Source organism: Botrytis deweyae, assembly GCF_014898535.1.
Source record: "Botrytis deweyae strain B1 chromosome Unknown BDEW_010, whole genome shotgun sequence".
Classification (NCBI taxonomy): domain Eukaryota; kingdom Fungi; phylum Ascomycota; class Leotiomycetes; order Helotiales; family Sclerotiniaceae; genus Botrytis; species Botrytis deweyae.
The window spans coordinates 454,177-477,383 of record NW_024066217.1 but is presented as its reverse complement, the minus strand read 5'-3'; the positions used below and the strand labels follow the sequence as shown (position 1 = coordinate 477,383).

Here is a 23,207-nt window from a genome sequence, read left to right as displayed (position 1 = left end):
CTTGAATCTCAAATCTTAATTCATAGATATCTAAAAACGAGAATCCAAAATTGTGTGAAATTATAAAGTTGAGTGGAGATTACAGATTACAGATTATCTAGGTATCTCCAGCTTCTTTCATAATCCATAACATCTACCTAGTCTTTCCCATCCCATTCTATCCCATCCCATTCTATCCAATATCTCAAAACAAAAACGAATATCCTCCAGCTACCTATACAAACACTATTCATTCATTCATTCATTTATTTCTATTTCTATCTCTATCTCTATCTCCATCTCCATCTCTATTTTTATCTCTATCTCCATCTCTATCTCTATTTCTATTTTTATCTTTATCTCTATCTCTATCTCTATTTTTATTTTTATCTCTATTTTTATCTCTATTTCTATCTCTATTTCTATTTTTATTTTTATTTTTATCTCTATCTCTATCTCCATCTCCATCTCCATCTCCATCTCCATCTCCATCTCCATCTCCATCTCCCACATATTTCTTCCCAATCCCCCCAAATTTCCACATCCCAATCCACATCCCAATCCACAACCCTACCCACCAATTACCAACTACCAACCAATCCCACTCATCTATATTCCGCACGCTCAATATCAAGCCTCACTCTCTCTCTCATCCCATCCCAAATAATCAACAAATCCCTTCCTCCCTGAAACACAACCCCAACCCCAACCCCAACCCCAACCCCATAATTTCCCCAGAAACTCACCTCCCTCCCCCTCTCCCTCTCCCTCTCCCTCTTTCTTACCATGCACCTGTACTCGACCCACAACACAACTTGAAAGTTAAAACACAACTTAAACGTTAAATTTTAACACTAAACAACAGTCTATATCCATATCCATATCCACATCCGCTTTTTACCACATATACTCACTCCTCAATTTCCTTCCCCTCCCCCTCCTACTCCCCCCTTTCCCTGTTTCCCATACCTCCGCCGCTCTCACCAACATAACAATAGCAAATCTTTCCAGAAACAAAAATCCCCATCAACTTTTCACCTCGACTATCTCGCGTCAACCCTCACTATTAACAATCATCTATTATTACCCGTGGGCACGTTATGAATCTGTAAATGGGGAATATAGCGAGAGACCGTATTTTCAGGAGATAGCGTCAAGGCCCAACAATAGGTAGATGAATATTCATACATGCATAGCACCAACATAACAGAGAAATTGCAAATCAAATCAGATCAGATCAACAAGATCAATCAACGCTCGAAATTATCATGTCTATCTACCAATCCTTTGCTCATTAATCCTTTCCATCTTTCCCATTTTCCTCAATTCCCATGCTCGCTTTTCCATATAAACAATCAACCAGTGATTTATCGCTTACCGTATCGTCATACGTAACCTCCAGTCCCATGCCTCATTAACATTTTCCACTTCCGTATTCTTCTTTCGATTTTGACATTTCAATCACCTATTTCGATAATTGAGAAACGTCATATTGTGCAGCATCATGATACAAATCGATCAAACAACCTGCACTCCAAGCTTGTGTTGGAGACTACCATAAAATTAGCACAGATCATCTAAACAAATATAGGAAACAACATACCGAATCAGGACAATAAGCTCCATCTTTTTGTGTCAATTCCGTCAAACCAGCCCAATCACTATTAACAATAGCTTCTTTACAGCCCGCCAATCTTCTCGTGATTTGTTGGAAAGCTTCCGTCTTAGCCGCTGGAGTCTTTCTTCTCTTGAGGTCGAATTTCAACAAAGCTCTTAAGAAGAAACCAGTTGGCCATAACCATTCTGGACCTTGGTGATAGTTTCTTCCTTTTGAAGTTGAGAAATCTTCACTATCTTCGGAGTTGATGTAGTATGGTCGATAATTAAGATCAGCTGGATCAAGAGTTGCCATACCAGTAGGTCCACGAAGTACTTTATCCGCCAGAAATAAGGCATTCAGAGCATGAGCATCGTCAAAGAGGTCTGGGGCAACCGTCATGGCAATTGGGAAATTTGATCGTAGTTGATAATCTTCGTACTCTTTGCCAGATTTGTACAGATCCTTGTAAATACCTCTTCGGTTGACAATAGGAGTATTCACATCATACTTGGAGTCATCTTTAGCGTCCAATGGAACATAGTAACAACGTTCAAAGTTCTCTTTGATCTTATCGGCCCAGTCTGAGAAAGTGATGACTTGCATGTTTGGATCTGAAGTGCTGACGCCAGCATACTTGTACTTGCCTTTCTCGTGAAGTTCGGCTACCCAGCGAAGAGTACTGTATAAGAGACCAGTGATTTCAATAGCAGCTCCATCACGAGGTGTACCAGGAACTCCTTTGCTCTTGGCTTTTTCACTCTCTCCCATCTTGTCCATCCAAGTACCACAGTTGTGTTGGTTACCACCGAATATCAGACCAGTTGACCAATCAACTTTAATGTCAATGTTAAATCCCTCGGAACTCATTTGCATGTCGAGGTTTGGACCGGCATTTGCTTCTCTGAATGACATTCCGGATGCATGTCGTTGCAAAGATTCCTGAATAATATCCTCCAAGACTGATGTCTTTGAGTATGCTCTTGGATCATCGGAATCAAAGTAGGTATCATCGTAAGGTAAAAATCGTCGAGGGACCTTCTCTTTCAGAAGATCCAATCCATTTGGTACAATGTTGGTATAGTCTTGAATGGTTTGTAACATGAACCAAATTGAATCTCGAGAGTTGTAACGTGGCAAGTTTCCACTGCTCAACAAGTTAGGTATCATACCATGCTTCAAGACACTTGAGAATGCGAGAATATGTTCTCTTGCTTCAGCATAGCGACCTGTACCAAGGAAGAGACCTCTTGCAGAGATGAATACATCCCTACCCCAACATCTCGCCCACTCGACTGCAAAATGCGGCAAGCCAGCTGCTAAAGAAGGTACTGCCTTCTTGGGGTACAAAGATGCAGAATTGACATATCCAGTCTGTTGAACGCTAACCATAGCTAAATCTTGTAAGAACCACTGTCCCTCACGGACATTCTCATTCATCAATGCCAAACTTCGCTCCCAGGCAGCTCGGTAAGCAGTTCGAATGACTAGACCAAAATAACGGGGAAGTAAAAAGCTTGGCATTTTTCGAATTGCATCGAAACGTTCCTTCAACCAAGCCGTTGGCTTTTGTAGTCGTTCATAACCGGACCTGTTTGACATTTTCTCCAATCTACCGATGATATAGTCAAGTGCCCATTGTCCTTCTCTCAAGTGGTTGCACATGGGATGTCCCAAGTTATTGTCTTTGATGATATTCTTGAGTACACTCCACCAACCTTGTAAACCAGCATATACGAGTTTACCGTGGCCAGGAATGTCGTATACTCCATCTTTACCCTCACTAGCATCGAGCTCTTCCGCCTCACATTTATAAAGGACGACGTTCAAATCAACCAAGTCCAATTCGGAAAATGCCGCCTTTGCTCCCGAGGTAACAAATGTATCGAGACCAGTCGCATGCTCAGCAGCAGGTATCCAAGTCTCAAATAATGCAATACTTCCAGGAGGAAATTTGTCTCGTACGGAAATTGTTGTTTCTCCATCTTTGTATTCCATACGGACTCCAGGAAGATTAGAAACTTTGCTAGGTAATCCTCTTAGATACTTCTTGTCTCCTAATGCCTCCTTCTTTGCCTCTTCAGAAGTGTCAACTTCCAGCATCCAGCTGCCAAGATGGCTCGCCTTAGTGCCCCCAAGATGAACTGGGTTGAAACCTCCATTTCCGTTGCCGTAACCAGGGAAAGCAGTATGTGCGATAAGGAAGTACCCCTTTCTAGATTCGGGATGCACTCGATGAACAGTAATATACTGATCTTCGTGGTGAATGTATGTTTCTGCGTACCCATCCTTGCCCATAATACTATGGATTTGATTGAGAAGTTTCTTAACACCACCGATGCCACCTTCGCCAGCTCCAATCTTGACTTCCTTTTCGGAAGAAGCAGAAGTGTACAATCTCGTTTCATGAACGATTTCGACTAGCTTGGGATAAATTTCATCGTAGCCCATGACGCTACCAATGGCACTTGAACACATGGCAACCAATGCAGCATTTGGTAAAGTGTCCCGAGCATCACGCTTTTGAGCTGGAACTTCGTTGTCATGGGTACAATCCATAAAGAGAGCATGAACTGGAGTATATCTGATGGTGCGAATGATTTCTTTGCCGGGTGTCGATCCATTGGATCTACCATGGGGTGTCTTCTGTTCTGCACCTGATACTTCGTCGACCTCAAAGCTACCAATAGGTCTACCGCCATGTCGATGAACAAGACGACTGACTTCGCCAGTACTCCAAGCCTGCATTGCTTCTCTGATGAGTGAACTTAGACCAAGACGTTTGACGAAAACGTAGTCCATTTCTTCTGACCCGGTGAAGAGTTCAGCAACTACATAAAGATTTGGTCTAATTCTTCTTGCCTCGTCTAGAAGAAATTCAGCTACATGAATAGGTGTAGAGTGTGCATTATCGATACGGAAACCGGTGAAATAGTTTGCCATGAGACGTGTGTATTTCGCCATAAAGTCCCACAAGAAGGGACTGTCTTCGCGAGATTCTCCATAACGCAACTTTACACAGTCACCCCAGACAATAACTTCACGGCGCAAATACGCACGAGATTTGGGACCGGCATTGTCAATAAGTGCATTTGCAGCCCAAATCCAACCATTGTTTGCCAAAGCAAGGTCTTCTTGGTTGTGCTTAGAGGTAGTAGAATTCTTGGGTAATCTGGTGAAGTAGGTTTCAATGAGAGGATTTTTGTCGTCAATTGGACCGAGTTTTGGGCCATTATCGTCAAGACGGACATATTTGGTGCGGTTGAACAGCTGGTCGAGAATCTCAGCAACATCAACATCGTATTCTTTGTAGTATGGAAGGTTGACTTCGTCCAAGATGCTAGTCAAACGGCTTCGAGCTTCAGCACGATCGGCACCATTCGACTTATCGCCTTCGAATCTTCCAAACAAGGCTGTGAGCAGTGCTGCACCAACTTCTGGGTTGATCTTTCTTCTGTATCTTTCCCCAAGTCTGTCTGTGTTGAGCATTCCTTTTTCTCTCAAGAATGTTGCCTGTTCCGCAACCGAGGCATTCTTGATAGCTTCTAAACCACCAAAACCAGATCCACCGAATCCACCCTCGGGGAATGAAATCTTGTTAGCTGCCCAAGCCTCTACTACTGCATCGGCATCTCTCTCGATCTCGATAACATAGTATTCCCATAGACGGAGTTTGGCAATGACTTCGGTTTTAACGCCTGCCATGACTTTGACCAGATCATCAACAGAGTTGAGTGTAGTTGGGAGATCAAGCTTGGCAAGATCTTTACTAAATTCTAGCAATTTAGTATCCAACTCTAAAGCCGAACGCAACCATGGTGCTGTTGACACGTTGTAGCCAACTTCTGGATGCTCCTCAAGCCATGCGCTATTGTTCGCAGTGTGGTTCCAGACCACATCGGTCAATCCCAAAAGACCATGATTGTCTTCCATGCTCTTGACCAGTTTTTTGATGTCTTTTTCGCCATTAGGGAAGCACTCAGGGTCCCATGAGCATTGATCATATATACTGTATGGAGAATTTGATTCACCACGCTTTTGCAAGGGGGTAAAATGAACCATGTTGTAACCTCTCTCACTGATCCCCCGGAGATGCTTTTCCCAATCCTTGGGGTACTTTCCCATGAATTTTGAAATGACAGAGAAGACTGACAATGCAGGCAAAGGCAACTGCCTGCCTTCCAGCTTCAAAGTTGGAGCAACATCAATGTAGTATACTGGGGATTTGGTGGTTTCGATGGGAGCGGTATTTGTATCATCCAAGTCCGGCAGAGCTTTATATGTGGTGTAAAATGCGAATGCGCCAGCTGAATGAATGGGTATCGAGATTTCAATGGTACGATTAAAGTCTGGTTCCAACCTATACAGTCAGTTCTTGCAATACATGGAGATTCACAGGCAAAAACTCACTTGAATTCACGGAACTGGTCTCGTTGAAACTCCACACCTTCCTCGGGAATGTTCACCCAAAGACTGCCTTCTCGACATATCGAAGATGTTCCCTCAATAGCAAAACGGACAGTTATTGGCTCTGTGCCTTTAGGTGTCAGATAGATATATCCTCCAGATACATCGGGACTCCCATCATCCTTGAGAGGGAGTAGATAGATTTCGTTGGAAACCATCGTCTTTGGCGCTGCAGATTTGGCGAACCAACAACGTTAAATATTATTGAAAGCGATTATTGTGAGAGAACTGGGTTGCAGAAGGGATCGGCACAAATCAAAAAGACGACACAGGCTTTGAAAAGGTGAGGATGGAGAGAAGAATATGAAGCACAAAAAATAAACGACAGAGACGGAGCAAACGATGGGGGATGGAGTTGAGGTGTACTTTTAAGAAAAACTCATAGGAAAGTGCATTAGTTTTAATTAAGTGGTATAGGTAGCTTCCAAGTGTTTGCTGATGGTTTGATAGAGGTAGGTTGGAAGCGGGGCCCCTTTGGAGTTGGTGGGTTGGTGGGCTGGGTGGGCAGACGAACATATGGGACAATGGTGGGAGAGTGGGCGCGGGTAAGATGCTGGTCGAACCAGAGGAAAGACCCGGCTTGTTAGCAAACATACTAGGGAATCGATTGGTTGTGCGGCGTTTGCAATGCTTTAGGATGGAAAAACTGAATGTGATACGTCATGATAAAAATAATACCCAGCAAGTGACAATCAGGTACAATGATGGATTTCTTACATTTGCTCAAACCAAAATTGGTACGCGGCGGCAAGGTTGTATTGGGACTGATGGACCGGTATGGTGGTCTAGACCATTGATTGTTCTTTGCTCCGAGTATCTACGAGGGAGGGAGCGACGAGTTTCTTTCCGTAAGCTTCAAGCTTGAATGGCATTTGATATAAGCTTTGGAAATGATATTGATGAAGAAAAGGTATACGAGGAGGGGTTGAGTTGGAGGGATACTTTGTGTGTTAGACTTACTAGGTACTTTCAAGTACTACTTTATATCTATTCTCAAGTACTACCTCGAATATTAATTACACTTACTTCCAAATACTACTTTATATAGATACTATATCGATTTTCGAGCATTACTCTATATACCATATCTACTTCCAAATACTACTCTAAATATTTATCTACCTTCAAGTATTACTTTGTATATTATACTATATTTAGTAGATCCTATCAAGTACTACTTTATATACTATATCTATTCTTAAGTACTACCTCGAATATTACCTAGTAATTACACTTATTTCCAAATACTACTTTATATAGGTACTATATCGATTTTCAAGTATTACTCTATATACCATATCTGCTTTCAAGTATTACTCTAAATATTTCCTACCTTTAAGTATTACTTTGTGTATTATACTATTGAGTAGGTCCTATCAAGTACTACTTTATATACTATATCTATTCTCAAGTACTACCTTGAATATTATAGCTATCTAGTATCTTCAAGTATTACTCTATATACTATATCTGCTTTCAAGTACTACTCTAAATATTTCCTATCTTTAAGTATTACTTTGTATATTATATTATATTTAGTAGATCCTATTAAGCACTATTTTATATATTATATCTATTCTCAAGTATTATCTTGAATATTATAGCTATCTAATACCTTCAAGTATTACTCTATATATTATATTTACTCCGTATACTACTTTATATAATATATCTGCTTCCAAATGCTACTCTGTATACTATATCTACTTTCAAGTACTACTTTATCCTCCGCCCACCTAGCTGTTAGACTTGAAAATAGTCAAAAAATTAACTTCCTTCACACCATCGTTCGGTTGTCGGGTATCTCCCTCCCTTAACCTAGGTAGATATACGGACGGCTAGGCCAGGGGTTCAGGGGCTGCTAAAATCATAATAAACTTCACTTTTTTTTGATCTCGAAGTAAAAGTTAAAAAAGTTGTCAACTACCAGAGTCATGAATAATAACAATCCCCATACCAACAATATGTGTAAGTACCTACATCACAATAAAAAGTTTCATATTGTCTTCTCCACCTACCACTCCAAATCCAAATCCAACTCCAGCACCAGCACCAATCAGCACATAAACCTCGACATGAAAAGATAGAGAGATCCCACAATCACGAATGCAATTCTCATGCTCAAGTTGAGCTACTCATGTTGTGTTCATACATTCATCCAATGTTCACTCAACTGAATATTACCAGCAAGTCATTTGTCACTTTCTGGACGTCCACAGCATTTGCATCCATAACTTCCATGGCGCTTATTGGATCCCGCTGTCGTTTGGGTACTCGTACAGCGTGAAAACAGCTTCCCATGGGATTTGGAAAAAGCCACAATAGTGATAAGAATACACTAAACCAATTTCGAAAGCGGTCAGCTGCCCCCTGCTTCAATCACGAGCAATTCACAAGCTATCACAAGTGACAGAAGAGCAAGCGAGGCTTTTTTGTCTCAACATTCTGTCTGGTATCTCAAAGTCTCAAAGTACTTGGTATTTTGCCTCCCTTTGCGTGTCCTGATTATCCTTCCTATTAATCCCCCCTTTCACGTCATAGCATATGTGCATGCTTATAAGATTTACAGCAGCATCAAATCAAACTCTTCGAAGAATAGCACAGACAGCTCGACATCTCAATACCCCTCAAGTGAACAAAATGGCGACCTTGGGAGCATGGAGTAGAAAGCATAAGGTGACGGTGGTTGGATCCGGTAACTGGTAAGTCACTATTAAATCAAAACCAAGAGATCGATCATTTTATTGATATCTGCTAGGGGCTGTACCATTGCAAAGATTGTAGCAGAGAATACAAAACAACATTCCGATTTATTCGAGGAGGAGGTTCAGATGTGGGTTTATGAGGAGGAAGTTACCATACCAAAAGACTCGAAACACTACGATGCCTCCAATGATTCTCCTCAAAAGCTTACTTCGATCATCAACAAATACCACGAGAATGTGAAATATCTGCCAAATATCCAGCTTCCAGCCAATCTCATCGCCAACCCATCTGTAGAAGATGCAGTTGCGAACTCCTCGGTTTTGATTTTCAATCTTCCTCATCAATTTATCGGTCGTATCACAAAGCAACTCCAAGGACACATCCTACCATTCGCGCGTGGAATTTCTTGTATAAAAGGTGTGAATGTAACTGCCTCAGAGATCAGTCTTTTCAGTGAATGGATCGGTGAAGGATTAGGAATATACTGTGGAGCACTCTCAGGTGCTAACATTGCCAATGAGATTGCAATGGAGAAATGGTGTGAGACTACGATTGCCTATGATCCTCCTTCAATGGACTCGCGTGCCACGACTCCAACGGGACCCTCACCTTCAAGCTCTCAAGTCAACCTCACCATTACGCCCGCAGATGAAGAACATAAAGATGTCAAGGGAAGAGTCAGCAAGACAAAGTTGAAGGCCGTACCATCGGAATATCCGCCAATGGATCATGCCTTATTCAAGACATTATTCCATCGTCCATATTTCCATGTTCAGATGGTTTCCGATGTAGCAGGTGTCTCTCTTGGCGGAGCTCTCAAGAACATCGTTGCACTAGCTGCGGGTTTCGTTGAAGGACGTGGTTGGGGAGATAATGCAAAGGCGGCTGTTATGCGAGTGGGCCTCCTTGAGATGGTCAAATTCGGCAAGGAATTCTTTGGAGAGACTGTTCATGGTGGTACTTTCACCGAACAAAGTGCTGGCGTTGCCGATTTAATTACAAGTTGCAGTGGAGGGCGAAACTTTAGATGTGCGAAGATGGCAATTGAAAGAGGAGTTACAGTCGATGAAGTTGAGAAGACGGAATTGAATGGACAAAAGTTGCAAGGAACCAGTACTGCAAAAGAAGTCAATGAGTTTTTGAAGTCTAGAGGAAAGGAGGGCGAATACCCATTATTTACTGCTGTCATTAGTAAGTCATTGAGTCTACCTCTACTTGCAAAGATTTCGCATACTAACAAGATCAGATATTTTAGAGGGCAGAAACACCGTTGATGATATCCCGGATTTGTTGGCCAAGTCGGATGAGTGAGAATTACAATAGCAATACATGGGATGGGCTTACGGTAAAGACTAGATAGAAGACGCAAGTCTTTGAGTAGAAGGTTAGAGCAATATTATGGCTTACATCAATTCTCTTTTCCTATTCTTCCTCGGAGATCAATCTTTAAGGTCCGTAAGATTGTCTCCGGACCGACAATTTAAACTTATTTCTCGGAGATCTTCCCTCGGAGATCTGTAATAGCCATGCTCACTGTGCGACGAGGTTCTGATTCCTCTGAAGATTTTGGTTCACCGTTTCGTGGGTTCTAGACCAATCAACGATCCACGTTAATAATCGCAGGGGCTGACCCCACCAATGACATCGCTAAAACTTTTGTTGCGCGATGAATCATACGTCCACCAGGTCTCGAGCTTCTCAATGATTGCCCCGCGTACTCCGTACAGATTTCCAGAACCATTAATTCTACCTCTCAAAGAAAAATAATCTCACCTCAGCATACTCATTGAATATAAAAATCTATCCGTTGAAGGAAAGTATCTTGACAAAATATAAAAGACACAGATTTATCTAAAGATGTCGGTAAGTTACCAAACAAACACTCTTCTCATTCATTCAAGATGCCTCATTTCACAAGAAACCACTCTGACTCATTGAAGGCCTTCTACATAGAAAATCAGAACGTTGGACATAAGGACAGTACTGAAGATTGGCGCAGTGAGTACTGGATATTCCCATTGATTGCTTCAGCTTGTATTAGAGAGTGCGACTGACAAAGCTTCCCTACAGTTCGAGGATACAACCCATTGACGCCTCCCGATTTGCTTCAACATGAAATTCCTCAAACCCCAGAATCCAAAGCAACCGTCTTAAAGGGTCGCAATGAGTCCGTCGATGTTGTCACTGGTGCAGATAAGAATGGCAGATTACTGGTAGTCATTGGTCCATGTTCAATTCACGATCCTGCGGCCGCGCTCGAATACTGCGACAAGCTCGTAGCTCTCAAGAACAAATACGAAGATGATCTTTTGATTGTCATGCGCTCTTACCTTGAGAAACCAAGAACAACTGTTGGCTGGAAAGGACTCATCAATGATCCTGATATCGATAATAGCTTCAAGATCAATAAGGGGTTGAGGATCAGCAGACAATTGTTCGTGGACTTGACGGCGAAGGGAATGCCAATTGCTAGTGAAATGTTGGATACTATTTCACCACAATTCTTGGCAGATTTATTGAGCGTTGGAGCTGTTGGAGCTAGAACTACTGAGAGTCAATTGCATAGAGAATTGGCCAGTGGATTGAGTTTCCCAGTTGGATTCAAGAATGGTACCGATGGTAGTCTTGGTGTAGCTATCGATGCAATTGGTGCCGTGCGACATCCTCATCATTTCCTGTCAGTTACCAAGCCTGGTGTCGCTGCCATTGTTGGTACAGTTGGAAATGAAGACTGTTTCGTCATTCTCAGAGGTGGTACTAAGGGTACTAATTATGATGCAAAGAGTATTGGAGAGGCGAAAGCTGCGCTTGAGAAGAATGGTGTCAGACAAAGATTGATGGTTGATTGCAGTCATGGAAACTCATTGAAGAATCACAAGAATCAACCAAAGGTTGCAGCTGTTTTGGCTGAACAAATTGCCGCAGGAGAGGATGCCATTATGGGTGTCATGATTGAGAGCAACATTAATGAAGGTAAGATCACCTAACTGTTTTACGTAATGAAATACTTGCTTACTCTGTCGTTAGGCGCTCAAAAGGTTCCAAAAGAAGGAAAGTCCGGTCTCAAACATGGCGTCAGTATTACTGATGCTTGTATTGGATGGGATGACACCGAGTCGGTTCTTGAAGAACTAGCGAACGCTGTTAAGCAAAGAAGAGAGCTCAAGAATGGTTCAAATGGCAATTGAAGGACATGAAACGCCGGATGAAGTGGATAGTTATTAGGTTGGAATTGGGGCGCATATAACGAGCATAGTCATGTGTCCTTCGTCAGTAAGGAGTTATTGGTTTGAAAAAAAAAGGGTTTCTGAATAGTTACATTTTGCAATGCAATGGATATAGATAATTTTGCAGTCAATTTTTGGTATAATTTGTTCGCTGGTGAAAAGACCAATCATGTCGTGCTTAATACATTTTGTCAGCATTAAAATGCAAGAAACATATCTGAAAAAAAAGATAAAATACATGACAGCTTGTAAAATAGTCAAAATACTCAACATTCAGTATATCTTCATTACAATGTAGAAATAACATTCTGAACTTCCATATTACCGGGGATGATTTTAATAATTGAGATTTTGTAGCCATGATTGTCCGAGAAATAATCGTGTAATGAGTTTCAGCCAATCAAAATCCATTCAGTGGTAAGCCTGTGCCTAAGGCATAATTTAGCTTCTTTTTCGGATCATTTTCGAACTATTTGTCGCCGCACCCTCACAACTTCAATCTCGAATCCTATTATTCAATTGATCAGTCAAACCCACCTTGAACTGATTCCCAGCTCGAGGCATATTTTGCACAATATGTTGGCCAGATCATGCCTGCGCTCGACGCGCTCGTTCGGGGGAGTACGGAATAATGCAATTAACGCTACAAAGGTATAATTATTCCCCATCCCCGAGGTCAAGATATACAACACTCCGATGTGGGCGGCAGTGATGGCATGGGGGCAGTCCAATGTGTTGAACTGAAGACTAATGTTATATCTTACAGCGTGCTGCATCCACTTCCACTTCCGCCGAAGCCGCTTCTCCCTTCGGTATCAACATGGCTGCAGGTGCTGCTACCGCAGTGGCGGCAGGATCTCTCGCCTGGTACTATCATCTTTATGGCCAGCCATTAAACGCTATGACACCAGTTGAAGAAGGGTGAGTAGTCACATATCTTTCCAAGTCAGGTCGAACATTTGCGGGGTGATGGGAACTCCGGCAATACCAAATGAAGACTACAAGACAAACAGCATTTAAGTTGGAACACAATACTGATACGACACCAGTCTTCATCCAACACAATACCCATGGGTTCACCAACAATACACAAAGACATTCGATCACCAAGCGTAAGAATCCCATTTTCTATCAAGCAAATTGGCCTGTTTTAACAATAAAGGATAGATTACGAAGAGGTTTCCAAGTTTACCAAGAAGTCTGCGCATCATGCCATTCTTTGAGCCGTATTCCATACAGAGCTTTGGTCGGTGTTACACACACAGTCGATGAGGCAAAGGCTATGGCCGAAGAGAACGAATACGACAGCGAGCCAAACGACGAGGGTGAAATCGAAAAGCGACCTGGAAAACTCTCCGATTACCTCCCATCCCCATACAAGAACGATGAAGCCGCTCGTGCTGCCAACAACGGAGCTTTGCCACCTGATCTCAGTTTGATGGTCAAGGCCAGACACGGCGGTGCCAACTATATTTTCAGTTTGTTGACTGGTTACCCAGATGAGCCCCCAGCAGGAGCCAAGGTTCCAGAAGGACTCAACTTCAACCCATATTTCCCAGGTACCGGTATTGCTATGGGTCGTGTTCTCTACAACGAACTTGTTGAGTATGAAGATGGTACCCCAGCATCAGCATCACAAATGGCCAAGGATGTTGTCGAGTTCCTCAACTGGTCAGCCGAGCCTGAGATGGATCAACGTAAGAAGATGGGTATGAAGGTTTTGGTTATTGGATCTATGCTTTTCGCATTGAGCATTTGGGTTAAGCGTTACAAGTGGTCCCCTATCAAGACGAGAAAGATCGTGTATAACCCACCTAAGACTGGCAACGGTCCTGCACATCACTAGATTCTCAATTTCATTTGTTTAACCGGGGAGCGAAGGGCAGGAAATAAATGTGCTACTAGTTTTATCTTACTGCGCGAATTGTACAAAGGAGAAGTTCTAAATGAGGGTGGTAGATAAAAGCTTCACTTTGGGAGCTAATGCTCAAGAGTGGTAGCAAAATAGATGTGTCCCAATATCCATTCGACTTTTAAAGATTCTCACGAACCCCCTACATGATGAATTTCAAGATCACCACTCCTGTAAACTACAAAACCTCCCAATACCAAATAATCATTCTCTCAAATATAAATATAAATTGTACTAGTAGTTAATTTCAGTGGACCCTTTGGGGTGAATATTGCTGCAGTAACTGAAAAAAGTCCCTCGCTAAATAAAAAAAAGTTGATACCCCAGATTTCCGAGTCCTGTCGGGAAACTTTTTTTTTCTATTAGTAAACTTTATTACATCAATACAAAATTGTTCGCAAATTTATTTTTCTTGGTTTTAGCCTCGAAATTTGTATTCTGCGGTTTTTAGTTGTTAATTTCTGTATCAATTGATCTGCCAGGAACAATTACATCAAACCTTTGAGACATGGCAAAGCGAAAGAGTACTGCGGCGGCGGGGTCGCCAGCCGCAACGGAAAAGAAAGTCGATAATGTTACAGTGACCAATGAAAAGGCGGGTGAAGCCAAGGGAGAGGTCGCTCCGTCTGCAAAACCATCTCAAGATGAGGTATGCTTCACAAATCTTTGCACTTACCATGATAAGCATTTGGAAAATAGCTAAACTTTTTAATCAGAATGAAAGCACTGCGCCAGTCGACGGTGAACAAGCTACCGGTAGCAATAAACGCAAACGCGATTTCAAAGCCGAGCGCGAGGCCAAGAGACAGAGGAAGGAAGAGAAAAGTGCACCCAAGAAAGCTGCGGCCCTAGTACGAGAGGCTGAGGAGGCGATTGCGAGAGAAAAGAAGTTTGCGGAAAAGGCAGAAGCGAAGAGGATCAGAGAGGAAGAAGTGGCTAGGTTGAGGGAGCAGAAGAAAGAGGAAAAGGCGAAGAAACATGAGGAGAATTTGAGGCAGCAGGAGGAAGATAAAAAGAGAAGGGTAGAGGAAAAGAAGAAGGAGGCGGAGGCGAAGAAGAGGATGGCGGAGGAGAAGAGGAAGGACAGAGAGAGGATTCAGGCGTTGGAGAAACAGGTTCGGGATTTGAAGAGAGGACATGGAAATGGGAAGGGGAAAGGAGCGAAGAGAAGTTGGGAGAAGAAAACAAAGGGACCGAAAACTTCGGAATTCTTTGGAGCTGGGTTGAAGGCGCAGGTTATTGGTGATAGTGATGATGAAGAGGTCGAGAAGGAGGTAAATGGGGAGGTTGCTGAAGAGGCAAAAGAGGAAATTAAGAAGATCAAATCGAAGCGCAGTTGGAAGGACCTCAAGAAGGGAAATGTCGCACCTACTGGTCTGGAAGCAAAGATTGCTGCTGCGAGAGCTTCAGTAGCCCAGGCCGAGGGTGCGTTAGATGGAGATGTTACTATGGAGGATGCTCCCGAAGTCAATGGCGAGCAAGAGAATGAGGCCGAAGAGGGAACCTCTGAACCAGCTGTCGGTAACTCCGATGTTGTCGCATATCCGTCTCTTGACCATTTGATTGAAGACAACGCTGAAGATAGTCCCGAGTCTGTCGCCGAGTCCGATGCCCCAGCGCAAACAGAAGTTGATGCGGAGATTCCAGAAGAAACTTCCGATGATAAGGCAGATGAGGAGCAAGCAGATGAGGAGATCACCGAAGAAGACAGCAAGGAAACCTCGCCATCCGCTCAAGAAGACAAAGCCGAAGATAATTCTTCCAAGGAGAATGCCGCACCTGTAGCCGATTCAGATATGGAAATTGACGAGCCCAAGGAGGATGTCGAGGCCAACGCAAGTGCAAAGAAGCGTTCGAGGAAGAGAGTTAGAAACAATAATCGCTTGGAGGTTGAAGATACACCAACAAAGCCTACAACACCTGCTTCATCTAAGAACCAAAAGGTCAAGACACCCACAGCTACACCTCTCTCATCAAAGAACAAAAATGCTAAAACACCCACAAAATCACCTGCACAAACAAAGGCGACAGTTGCAAAGAAGGGCAGGCCTCCAGTGAAGGCAGCAAACACGGCTCAGACTGCCCCCAAATCTCCTAATGTTTCAGGAGAATCCAAATCGCCAAAAGCCAAGCGCGGAAGAGTACCAAAAGCTAGAGTTGCCGTTCTTGCCTCAGCATCAGGACTTGATTCTCCAGCTAGGAATACCAGGAGATCAGCAAAAGCCAACCACTCGTAGAAGACCCAGAGTCTACGAGTGGTAGTCAACTTCTGGATATTAGTTTGAGTCACCATAGCTGCGAAATTGATGAAGGCACCGTTGATGAATTGGGAGGAACGGATATAAACACGGGAACCAATAATGATAATGATGATGATGATGATGTTTACGAGTCAATCACCTGCGAGTCCCCGGAGCATTTCAATCACGAATCTCAAACACCTTCGAAAACGCTACAATCATTTAACGATATGGAACTACCTATCCTGAGGAAGACGGAATCACTCGATCTTAATGCATATGAGAGTGACTCCTCTGAGCTATCTGATCTAAGCATAACCGAGCATCCCTTTCTAGCATCAGATAGTAGCGGTTTTGATACGATTGAAGTTGATGTTCCTAGTCTTCTGAGATCAGGAAAGAAACAAAGGCCGCCTATGCATTCACCTTACTTTGCTCTACCACCATCTGCCACTCCATCTAAATCCAGGAAATCCATAGCTTTAAGAGGAGAATCTACAATCAATAATTCATCTCCCAAAAAGGAATCTCCTAAAAAACGGCCCCCTGGCATAATTTCATGTATCCCTTTTCCGCCTTTATCTGCACCTCATTTTGGACTTATCCAAGAAAAATTTGCCCATGATCCATTTCGACTTCTCATAGCCGTCACATTTCTCAATCGCACTCATGGTAAACAAGCCATCCCAGTTTTCTACACCCTAATGGACCAATACCCTACCCCACAATCAATAGTCGATGCTCCCAAAGAAGACATTGTCTCGGTAATCCGACACCTAGGCTTACAAAATCAACGCGCAGCTACTTATCAAACTTACGCCAAAACCTTTTGCGAAAATCCACCAGTAAAAAATAAACGGTATGCGGTCCATGATTACCCCACCAAAGGACTCGGTCGCGACGTCAAAAAAAGCGAGGTCCTTCCCGAAGAATCCGTAGACCCGCGTACGGGCTGGGAAATCGGACACATGACCCAGGGGCCCTATGCGATTGATAGTTGGCGAATTTTCTGTAGGGATATGTTGTTGGAGAAAGCGACGGGATGGAATGGGGAGGGCAGTGAGGAAGAAGGTTTTCAACCTGAGTGGATGAGGGTGCTTCCCGAGGATAAGGAGTTGAGAGCGTTTTTGAGGTGGATGTGGTTGAAGGAGGGGTTTGAGTGGGATCCGGTGACCGGGGAGAAGGAGGTTGCGGGGAGGGAGGTCATGAGGGCGGCGTTGGAGGGGAGGATTGCGTGGGATGAGGGAGGTGGAATGAGGATTTTGGATAGGGTGGGGGACGTAGATATAGAGGGGGAAGGGGTAGATGTTGACAATGTTGGTAAGACGGATGGATGAATGTCGAAATGTTAGATGGATGAGCTTCTTTTCTGATATAATGGTTGTTTGCTATAGAGCTTAGATGATGTTGTATACTCTCTCTGTGTATTTTAGAAATATCGCGTGTGGAGTTCCGAAATATCAAAACCAAACAAAATTGAAAATTGAAAATCACAAGGAAATTGTAAATTTGATATCTGTCTCTCTCCTCTGTCCTCTTGTATCTTTATTCTATACCTGGGGCTTTTCAATTGGGGATTGAACGATTTCTCTTTTTCTTTTGTTTCTCTTACAGTTCGCTCGCTAGTCAGGTACGAGGAATGTAGTCTTGCGTGCGGATTTTGAATGCTCTAGCGAGTGTAGTGTTCACGTTCAAGCATTCTTCGTATGTAATTACTAGGTAGTTGTTCATATGTGTGTGTGTACCTAGGTGTTGTAAGTCACAAACCTACAGACTGATCTGGAAGTATACTAGGTAGGTAGGTAGGTAGGTAGGTAGTTATGCAGGACTGATAGCTAGAAATTAGATCAGAGCACCAGAGTGTGAGAAAAGAAGAAAAAAAAGAAGGCCCTCGAAAAAATCCGGTACGAAAGGTTGTCAGAGCTTTTCTTCTCTCGATATTTCGATTGGTGTTGTTATATGTTTGTTGTATTGAAGAGAAGAGAAGAGATGAGAAGAGAAGAGTCTGGATTAAGGGGATTTGAGTTTAGTTAGTTGAGTTAGCTTTGTTTGGATAGAGTGAGGCAAGCTATCCTATCTTACGGCTGGAACTAAAGGTCTCTTGTGGACTCCTCTACACTCCTGTGGTCTCTCTGTTTCGACTGGATAGGCATTGGAGTTGTTGGTATCTACGAGTTTCAGGATGTGTTACTCCGGGAGGCCTTTTGGAGGCGATTAGAATTTGATTAAGAACTTGCTTGAAGGATTTCTGCTCACATGGCGAAGCAGAATTGGTCTCAATTTGTCGGATTTCTCAATAGAGTTAGTTTTTTTAGACATGCTTTATGTCTAGAAGACACGAGAATTGTCAAACTTTTGGTTGTGTACCAGATCAAGCCACAGTTCTGGGAGTATATTGAAGACACGAGAGGGTTCGTGTAAATAAATCATGGGTCAACCACATTAGACTGTTCTTCCAGATATCATTTCTTTCTTATTCTCACAATATCAGTCTATTACTTTCCCGCGACATTCCCCACAGGTATATATTGCAATACCATTCATTCATTTCCCCTCTCATTCTTCACAAACTTCAATCAAATCAACCTTTCATATCCTCAAACCTTTAACACATCCAATCTCAGCAGAAAATGAGAGGATTTCGAGCCACATGGCTCCCAAACCAAGCATCTCCTTCAGCAGAAGTGACGATTAACGAACCTGAACACCGGTGTACATGCACGAAATTGACCGTTCAACACCAACCTTCCGGAATATATATCGGTGTATTCCCAGCACTAGCTGTGTCTTTTGTGTTATGCATAGGCTTGGTATTCTCATGGCCATCGACAGAAAACAAAACAGCTTGTGTTGGATGGTTATGTAACTTTCGGAGGGGATGAGGTGGCATTAGGTGGACTTGGAATATAAATTTTGATCTTTAGAAAAATTTTTGAGTACATGATGATGTGATACTTCGAATCTGCTGCGTTGTGATATCATGTTCTCTCAATGAAATAGCTGTAGATTGTATCAAATCTTCACGTAGACATATTTCAAAACAAATCACTTATCAACTCCTGCGTTTTCTCAAACTCTTCCCCTTCACGTAAGACCTTTGACAACTCTTCGAAAAAGTTCCGCGTGTTTCGTCTGAAACCACATATGCATACAAATAGTTTGAACTTTGATTTGATAAAACCTTCTACAACGGCTTCCTCCTCATACGAATCAAATCAAGACACCAAATCTACACGCAACTTTACAACTCAAATCGCAAGTATGCAGCCTCGCAATGCAAACCCTAAAATCATAGTTTCTGATTCCGAAGTCAAATCTACAAACATGCTATCTTCTCTTAAAAACGAAGTACGACCACACAGCCGAAATCCCGCTTTCAATGTTGCGCCACCAGGAATGACATATTGTGGTCATTACTCGCCCGGCCAAAGATGTCGCCTACCTCTATCATCCACTCCACAGCAAGAGCCCACTAGTGCCGAAAGTGCGCTGCCCATATCTTCGAACCTTACACCCCCCTCACCCATCGACAAAGTTCGATCCACAAAATCTACATCTCACTATCTCTCCCCTCCAACTCCCCCGCGTAACCAGGACAACAAGGTTCTCTCCCTCATCCGCCGTATCTTCGAAGTCAACAACCGCGATACCAATTTTCTGACTCTCTGGAAACCGCATCTCGACGGTCTGACTTCGACTACCTGTATGCGAAATAGGGTTGCGTTGGAAATGGTCGCAGGGTTGCAAAATTTGCGGAACCGAGAAGTCAAGTCTGGCATTTATAAATTTGTCTTGGGCATGTTCTGGGGGCATCTCTCCTCTTACGTGTTTGGAGTCTCTACTGGGGTTGGTTCGGCTGTTCTGATGGTCTATGCGTTTGTTTCTTGGAAAGTTTGGCATGAGATTTGGGATGAGGAGAGTTTTCTCAACTTGTACGTCTAGTGATGCGGTTGGGTACGGGTAACACGGTGGCATTTTTTGACTGTAGCTTTGGGTTGGGTCTTGCAAAAATAAGTGCGAAATCGGCTCATTGCGAGCATTGGATGAGAATTGATATGAGCCTTGATACGAATTTGAATGCCAGAGATATTGCGGGGTTAGTTTGGGATGACACACTTATAGCTGTGGTACTTATTGGAAGTCGAATTATGATTAGCTACACAAATCAAAAGAACTAGTTTGATAGATCTTACTTGTTCTTTGGTGCATTTCCTTTCTTTTTCGGAATCTAAAAGTGTATATGGTGGACCATGTCAGCCAGTGCTATAAGCATGTATGTCTCGATATGGAAGCACAATAGCCTAGAATTGATGAATGTCCATCAAACTTCTAGAATCCGTGGATGCTGTCCACATACACTCCTATTATATCGAGTCCTCATTGTGAAGGAAGTTCTCAATTGCACTCACACCTAGCAGTTTAATCTTCTAATGAAAGAACAAAGTTCATTTTCAACCAGGTAGTCTACATCTCAGTAAATCAGGTCCACCCAGCCACCTACACCATGAGTTCCATATTTTCATTCATAGTCAGATCGAGCTATTTTCAACCCGAGAGTACTCATACCACGAGTTAAAACTCTTCCTACTACTCAAGTTCAGCCTGATCTTCTCCTCGAAATGGTCCTCAAAATCCAAGTTTGATAGAGCTGAAACTGCTGGTTTGCCCCCGGCTCGGTATGATTGGTAGAAGTAAATGTTAAACTCACGCCGAAGTGATATTTCCTCATCCAGATTTTTTGAATGAATTGGAAGTAGAAGGGAGGAAATGGAGACAAGAAAAAGTACTTGGATTGAATCATGGGGGAGTGAGTATTTTGGAACCAATCTCGCAATAAGCGCTCGTGAGATGTGCATGATGAAAGTAGGACAGATTATACAACTTCGCTTAGAGTCATTATGAAGAATAAGTTTTGCGATACATCTTTTGGTAGTGAATTCTGACTTTTGGTGTATTTAAATGTGCTTCCATTAGCGCTTTTCTATTGTGAATATGGAGTAATCACCTTTATTCTTATGAGATAGGCTCAGTTTGATCATTTTGTCAGAGGAAACGATGAGACGCGAGAAGATTATCGAAGTGCATATTTCCGCAGACCATTCTAGCAATCAAAGTTCTGGAATCATTCAGATCAAACCAAGAAATTTACTGGAGCTTTCTTTGCTTTCTAGTCTATACATCTTTGAAGCATAAAAGCAGTTTACCCCGTACTGCTATTCTTTCTATAACGATACCCAAATTCTCCTCATCATAACATCACATTCCCTCAAACGTTTCATCCCAAAGCAACACGCAACAACCAACCATGGGATCCTACTTCTCAACTACCCGTCCCGAAAACAACGATGCCCCCACATCTCAAACCGCCAACTATTCCAACTACCGATCATCATGGTTCACCCACCCTTCCACAGGTGATTCTTGGACCGCAGGATTCATAAGCCCGAATAACACCACTGGTCGGCCTCGAAGTAATCCTTACTCCAGTAATTATCTTGATCCGGGTTGGATTACTCCAATTGTCAGGAATGATAAGTCTCGCCGATTCACATAGATTTTGTGATGAGATGGGCTGTGAGTTGTGGAAGATGGTTCAACGTGGCGAACTGTATATCTTTGCTTCGGTCTCTAGCATCAATATTTTCGATCCTGTCTCCACAGGATACTATCTCTTGGATGGAGATCTTTCAATCTGGGGAAAACATGCTGGATGATAACTGCTACAGTGAGGAAAGAGAAGTTATTGTGTTTTATGATGACAATGGTATTACAGACGAGTATTCAGACCAAGAGAAGTAAATGTAGAATACGATCAAAACATCATTGCCATTGTAGCCAGAGCTTGAATCCAATAGAATCTCACCATCAAAATCATCCAGTGAATGCTTTCATCCGCCACTAACAGGTACCCCACGATGATAATCATACAAACATAAAACAATCCACTCTCACATCATTTACTTTCGTAGAAACGCGTTGTTTTATTCCCTGATGTAAGTGAGAAATTACTCTTTTGCAGACCAAACAATAGATAGTTCACATCTACCAGAACATCAAATTAAACTTATAGATATCATTCCTGATCCGATCAACATCCTCACTGCATAAGACATAAGCAATATCAAGTACCTAGTAGGTAGCTAAGATTACGATCCCCACGATCGATCATCGAAGCGCAGACGTATAAGCTAGCTGCATACTCTCTTAGCACCGCACCGCACCCCAATTTCGAACATCGATTTTACCATCATCACCACATCAGTGACACCACACCACACCACATCATAATAAAATAAAATAAAATAAAATAAAATAAAATAAAATAAAATAAAATAAAATAAAATAAAATAAAATAAAATAAAATAAAATAAAATAAAATAAAATAAAATAAAATAAAATAAAATAAAATAAAATAAAATAAAATAAAATAAAATAAAATAAAATAAAATAAAATAAAATAAAATAAAATAAAATAAAATAAAATAAAATAAAATAAAATAAAATAAAATAAAATAAAATAAAATAAAATAAAATAAAATAAAATAAAATAAAATAAAATAAAATAAAATAAAATAAAATAAAATAAAATAAATAAAATAAAATAAAATGAATTGAATCAAAGATCAAACCAACCCCAATACAAACTTCTAACACCCATCCCCCCTTAGACCAAATCAAATTAAATCTCCAAGAAGTGGACACCCGCCCCGCCCTCCTCGCTTAAAACTCTTCCGGAAAACTTTTCTCGCTAAACACATTTACTTTATATTTCCATTCTCAACGGTCCTCTTCATCAAATACAATCAACCAATCAATCCGGCATGGTGTAGTGGCTAGCATTTCCGCCTCTCATCCGAAGCTTTACAGTTTCAATCAGGTCGCGGGAGACCGGGGTTCAATTCCCCGTACCGGAAACAATTTTTTTGCGGGTTTGGTGTGTGTGGTGTGGACCGTGTGGTGAGGTGCATGGCCTTTTCTGATATTTTTGGGCAGGGGAGGGAGTGAATGAATGATTCTGATTTTCTTGGATCTGGAGAGTTGGTTTACTTACTGGATGGAGTTGGGTGGAGGGGGTTTGA

At 42.2% G+C, this 23,207-nt stretch overlaps 6 protein-coding genes across 6 annotated transcripts; 5 read left to right on the top strand and 1 right to left on the bottom strand.

Annotated features, from left to right (window-relative positions):
• Nucleotides 1–1,444: 1,444 nt before the first annotated feature.
• Nucleotides 1,445–6,201, bottom strand: EAE98_005230 (uncharacterized protein; the record flags this gene model as incomplete). The annotated part of the gene is made up of 3 exons (XM_038952851.1): nucleotides 1,445–1,531; nucleotides 1,583–5,936; nucleotides 5,987–6,201. The coding sequence occupies 3 exons, from the start codon at nucleotides 6,199–6,201 to the stop codon at nucleotides 1,445–1,447; spliced, it is 4,656 nt and encodes a 1,551-aa protein (XP_038810693.1).
• A 2,246-nt stretch (nucleotides 6,202–8,447) lies between these two features.
• On the top strand, nucleotides 8,448–10,173 carry EAE98_005229 (uncharacterized protein). The gene is made up of 3 exons (XM_038952850.1): nucleotides 8,448–8,745; nucleotides 8,802–9,940; nucleotides 9,996–10,173. The coding sequence occupies exons 1-3, from the start codon at nucleotides 8,588–8,590 to the stop codon at nucleotides 10,058–10,060; spliced, it is 1,362 nt and encodes a 453-aa protein (XP_038810692.1). The 5' UTR covers nucleotides 8,448–8,587; the 3' UTR covers nucleotides 10,061–10,173.
• Nucleotides 10,174–10,650: 477 nt separating this feature from the next.
• EAE98_005228 (uncharacterized protein) lies at nucleotides 10,651–11,937 on the top strand (the record flags this gene model as incomplete). Its single annotated transcript, XM_038952849.1, has 3 exons — nucleotides 10,651–10,747; nucleotides 10,820–11,722; nucleotides 11,777–11,937. The coding sequence occupies 3 exons, from the start codon at nucleotides 10,651–10,653 to the stop codon at nucleotides 11,935–11,937; spliced, it is 1,161 nt and encodes a 386-aa protein (XP_038810691.1).
• Nucleotides 11,938–12,552: 615 nt separating this feature from the next.
• On the top strand, nucleotides 12,553–13,822 carry EAE98_005227 (uncharacterized protein; the record flags this gene model as incomplete). Its single annotated transcript, XM_038952848.1, has 4 exons — nucleotides 12,553–12,627; nucleotides 12,743–12,897; nucleotides 13,026–13,088; nucleotides 13,144–13,822. 4 exons carry the CDS (start codon nucleotides 12,553–12,555, stop codon nucleotides 13,820–13,822), a joined length of 972 nt encoding a protein of 323 aa, XP_038810690.1.
• Nucleotides 13,823–14,396: 574 nt separating this feature from the next.
• Nucleotides 14,397–17,465, top strand: EAE98_005226 (uncharacterized protein; the record flags this gene model as incomplete). Its single annotated transcript, XM_038952847.1, has 3 exons — nucleotides 14,397–14,537; nucleotides 14,605–16,121; nucleotides 16,184–17,465. The coding sequence occupies 3 exons, from the start codon at nucleotides 14,397–14,399 to the stop codon at nucleotides 17,463–17,465; spliced, it is 2,940 nt and encodes a 979-aa protein (XP_038810689.1).
• A 1,924-nt stretch (nucleotides 17,466–19,389) lies between these two features.
• On the top strand, nucleotides 19,390–20,070 carry EAE98_005225 (uncharacterized protein; the record flags this gene model as incomplete). The annotated part of the gene is made up of 1 exon (XM_038952846.1): nucleotides 19,390–20,070. The coding sequence occupies one exon, from the start codon at nucleotides 19,390–19,392 to the stop codon at nucleotides 20,068–20,070; it is 681 nt and encodes a 226-aa protein (XP_038810688.1).
• Between the last annotated feature and the right edge of the window lie 3,137 nt (nucleotides 20,071–23,207).

Coding starts and splice junctions, on each gene's coding strand:
- EAE98_005229 (XM_038952850.1), top strand. CDS start 8,588: ATGTGCATGCTTATAAGATTTACAGCAGCATCAAATCAAACTCTTCGA. Junction 8,746..8,801: donor GTGGTTGGATCCGGTAACTG/GTAAGTCACTAT, acceptor GATATCTGCTAG/GGGCTGTACCATTGCAAAGA. Junction 9,941..9,995: donor ATTATTTACTGCTGTCATTA/GTAAGTCATTGA, acceptor TAACAAGATCAG/ATATTTTAGAGGGCAGAAAC.